The 2,906-nt window shown below is 31.2% G+C and overlaps 1 protein-coding gene across 1 annotated transcript; it reads left to right on the top strand.

The window, feature by feature from the left end:
• Window positions 1–1,511: 1,511 nt before the first annotated feature.
• On the top strand, window positions 1,512–1,878 carry LOC124894586 (the record flags this gene model as incomplete). Its single annotated transcript, XM_047405189.1, is given in 1 exon segment — window positions 1,512–1,878. A coding segment is annotated over 1 exon segment (140 nt), but the record flags the coding sequence as incomplete, so codon positions are not given.
• Window positions 1,879–2,906: the final 1,028 nt, after the last annotated feature.

Raw genomic sequence — 2,906 nt, 5'->3', positions numbered from 1 at the left:
TTGAATTTTTACTTTTTAAATTTCCTTAGAAAATTCAAATTGTGACAGTTAATTGATAATTGCATTTTTTTAAATAGATAACTAAATTTTAAATAACTATTAACAAACATTATTTAATTAAGAACTCCTATTTATATTTTTATTTTTAAAATTTTTGACCTTGGTATTTTTTTTTACATTTTGGTCATTCTAAGACAAAATTTAATATTTAGTAATCTATTTTATAAGATTATATAAAAAGAAAGATTAAAATATATATATAAGAAAAATATTAAAATGCACCGCCAAGTAGTTGAGTATTTATCTGCACTTGGCAGTTATAAATCATTATCCAGCAATATAGCAAATACATAATTATTTACATTTTGTAAATTTTATCTATAAAAATATAACGTGTTTTTTTTCATAGGGGCAGTATAAAAATCATTGCCAACTCCTCATCTTCTTCCCCCATGAAAATCATACACTTCTAACACTTTTTACTCAGTGAAATATCCTAAAAAGAAAATTCAAAATTTTTCTTTCTTGCAAATTTGTTTCATAGTTTCAATGTTAAAACTTGAACCCAGTCCATCTTTCTCTCTCCCTGTAGTCAATTATTTTTTTCCTAAATTGACTTTATTAGGGCTTCTAAAGTTTCTCAGTAAAAAACGAGATGAAAAATCACTCCGACTAGGTATAGTAAACTTTACTTTTCTGTTTGATGGGATAGTAGTTTGTTTTAAAGTATGTGAGTGGACTTCAAATTTGTTCTTTATCGGATGGGTTTTTCAAAATGTTCTGTCTTTTCTGTTAAATTGAATTGTTTTCTTCTTTCAATTCAAGTTATAGTAACAAGACTGAATTCATAATCAATTGCATCAAGTTAATATGGTTGATAGATTTGATTTGATTTCTTTTATGTTACACATTAATTTTCAGATCAGTTTGGTTTATTTTTATTATAATTGATACTTTTACCGTTCATGTTTCTTCCTTTTAACATTTTAGTTGCAGATGTTAGAAGGATATCCAAGAGACTTTTTTGGATTAAAAAAAGTGAACATACTTTAATCTTGAAGAAAATGAATCTTTTAATGGTAAGTTACTTTAATCTTGAAGAGAATAAATTTTTAATGGTACACGTCTTTATTTTTGGTATTAAATTATTAATGGAAAGCAGATTACTTTTGTTGATGTAATTTTAAATTCTTAAATAAATTTCACACCATGACAAAGCACACAATTTTCTCTCGCTCCTCTCATCATCAAGTAGTTCCGCAAATACTATCACGATTGTTACCAATGAGGATCAGTTTCATCCAAAGGTCTTCAGAAATTGAAATAGATTTGGTTAAGGATGACAGTTCAGATGCGTCAACATAAATCTGGTGTGTATCTTTTTGAACTTTTTTAGAAATTTAGAAGTTAGGACAATAAATTACCTTCAACATGCAATGAAGTGATAATGTTCATAAGTTATTGAATTTGGAGATGTTTGTTCTTGCTATTACCTAAACATGTTTGCTTGCAGGAACTGATGGTTAGCGTGGGGGAGAGAACAATATATAGAAGATTAATTGTATTGACACTTGAAGTTTTTATAATTTACTCAGATGACCATTCAAAAAAAAAAACAAGATTCTATGGTCTTCTATTAAACAATGGATGAACAAGCAGGATACTGAACTGGCCATTTTTAATTGTAACAAAAAATGATGGAAGCAGCCTCTCTACCTCGCTAGGGGTAGTAGTATGGTCTGCGTACATTCTACCCTCCCCAGACCCCATAATGTGTAATATACTGGGTTTGTTGTTGTTGTTGTTGTTGTAAAAAATGATGGAAGCTTTGAGACACCAGTCAAAGTGAATGTGTATGTCTCCCTTTGTCGACAGATACTCTTGGGCGATTTAGCAAACAAAATGTGTCCAGTTTGAGATGCCTTAATTCCATTAGTCCCCAAATTTCAAGAGGTATGTCTGCAGACCCTTTAACAAGAAATGTCTGCAGATTCCATAACCTGCAAATTTCTGAGAGGTATTTTTAAATTCTTACCGCAAAGCAATGATAGGTACCTCAACCACATGGGGCTTAGTATCTGCAGGGGAACACTATAAAACTTTATGTGACTCAAGCCCAAGATTTTGAGTAATTTGAAATGATTAAGCTCTAATTGGAGAATAGCAGATGAAAAAAAAACGACCAGAAAAGAAAATAGAACGGGTTCATTTCAAAAGATTGTTGTTGTCATCATCGGTCAACTGATGATGTGCAGAGGTAAGAAGGGTCCTATAAAAACCATAGGGTAAATCATTAATTTCATCACCAGTCCAGCGCTTGAAGGGCTGCATTTCATCAGCAGGAACATGATTTGGATCACAATGAATTACAAAATAACAGATTTGAGATTTTTCAAACACAATGTTGTTCATGACAAAAATGTTTCCCCTTTGAACTTCTCTCAAGCGCAGGTCATATATAAGATCATGAACCTTACATGATCTAATCTTTGTTCCATCTAGACTTCTTTTGCTAACGAGAACTAGACATCTGTCAACAAGATCTTGTATTTTTAGTAGTGAGAATTTCAGGTACTGTTAATGTTATTTCTTCGCGTGTATTCTATCATTCTTTGTTGAAATTGTTGTATTGTAATCCTGTGGTTTTGTACATTTTACTTTGGATTTTGAAATTCAGTAAAGTTTTTGGTTATATTCAGTGTTTATTTGGGCAATCTTTTTTCTTTGTGTTCTTTGAATTTGGAATGAATTATAAGCAATATTTCAATGCAGCAGCTACAGCTTTGTACAACTACCTGGGCAATGCCAGCCCTACTCATGATGTGGGCGACGTGCTTTCATGGCTAAGTTTCTTGAGTCTACCACATCGCAACATTTGTCCTCTCAAACTCTAATCTTAACTCTCT

The sequence above is a fragment of the Capsicum annuum genome, unplaced genomic scaffold (genome assembly GCF_002878395.1).
Source record: "Capsicum annuum cultivar UCD-10X-F1 unplaced genomic scaffold, UCD10Xv1.1 ctg75620, whole genome shotgun sequence".
Classification (NCBI taxonomy): domain Eukaryota; kingdom Viridiplantae; phylum Streptophyta; class Magnoliopsida; order Solanales; family Solanaceae; genus Capsicum; species Capsicum annuum.
This window is presented reverse-complemented; position numbering and strand designations above follow the sequence as displayed.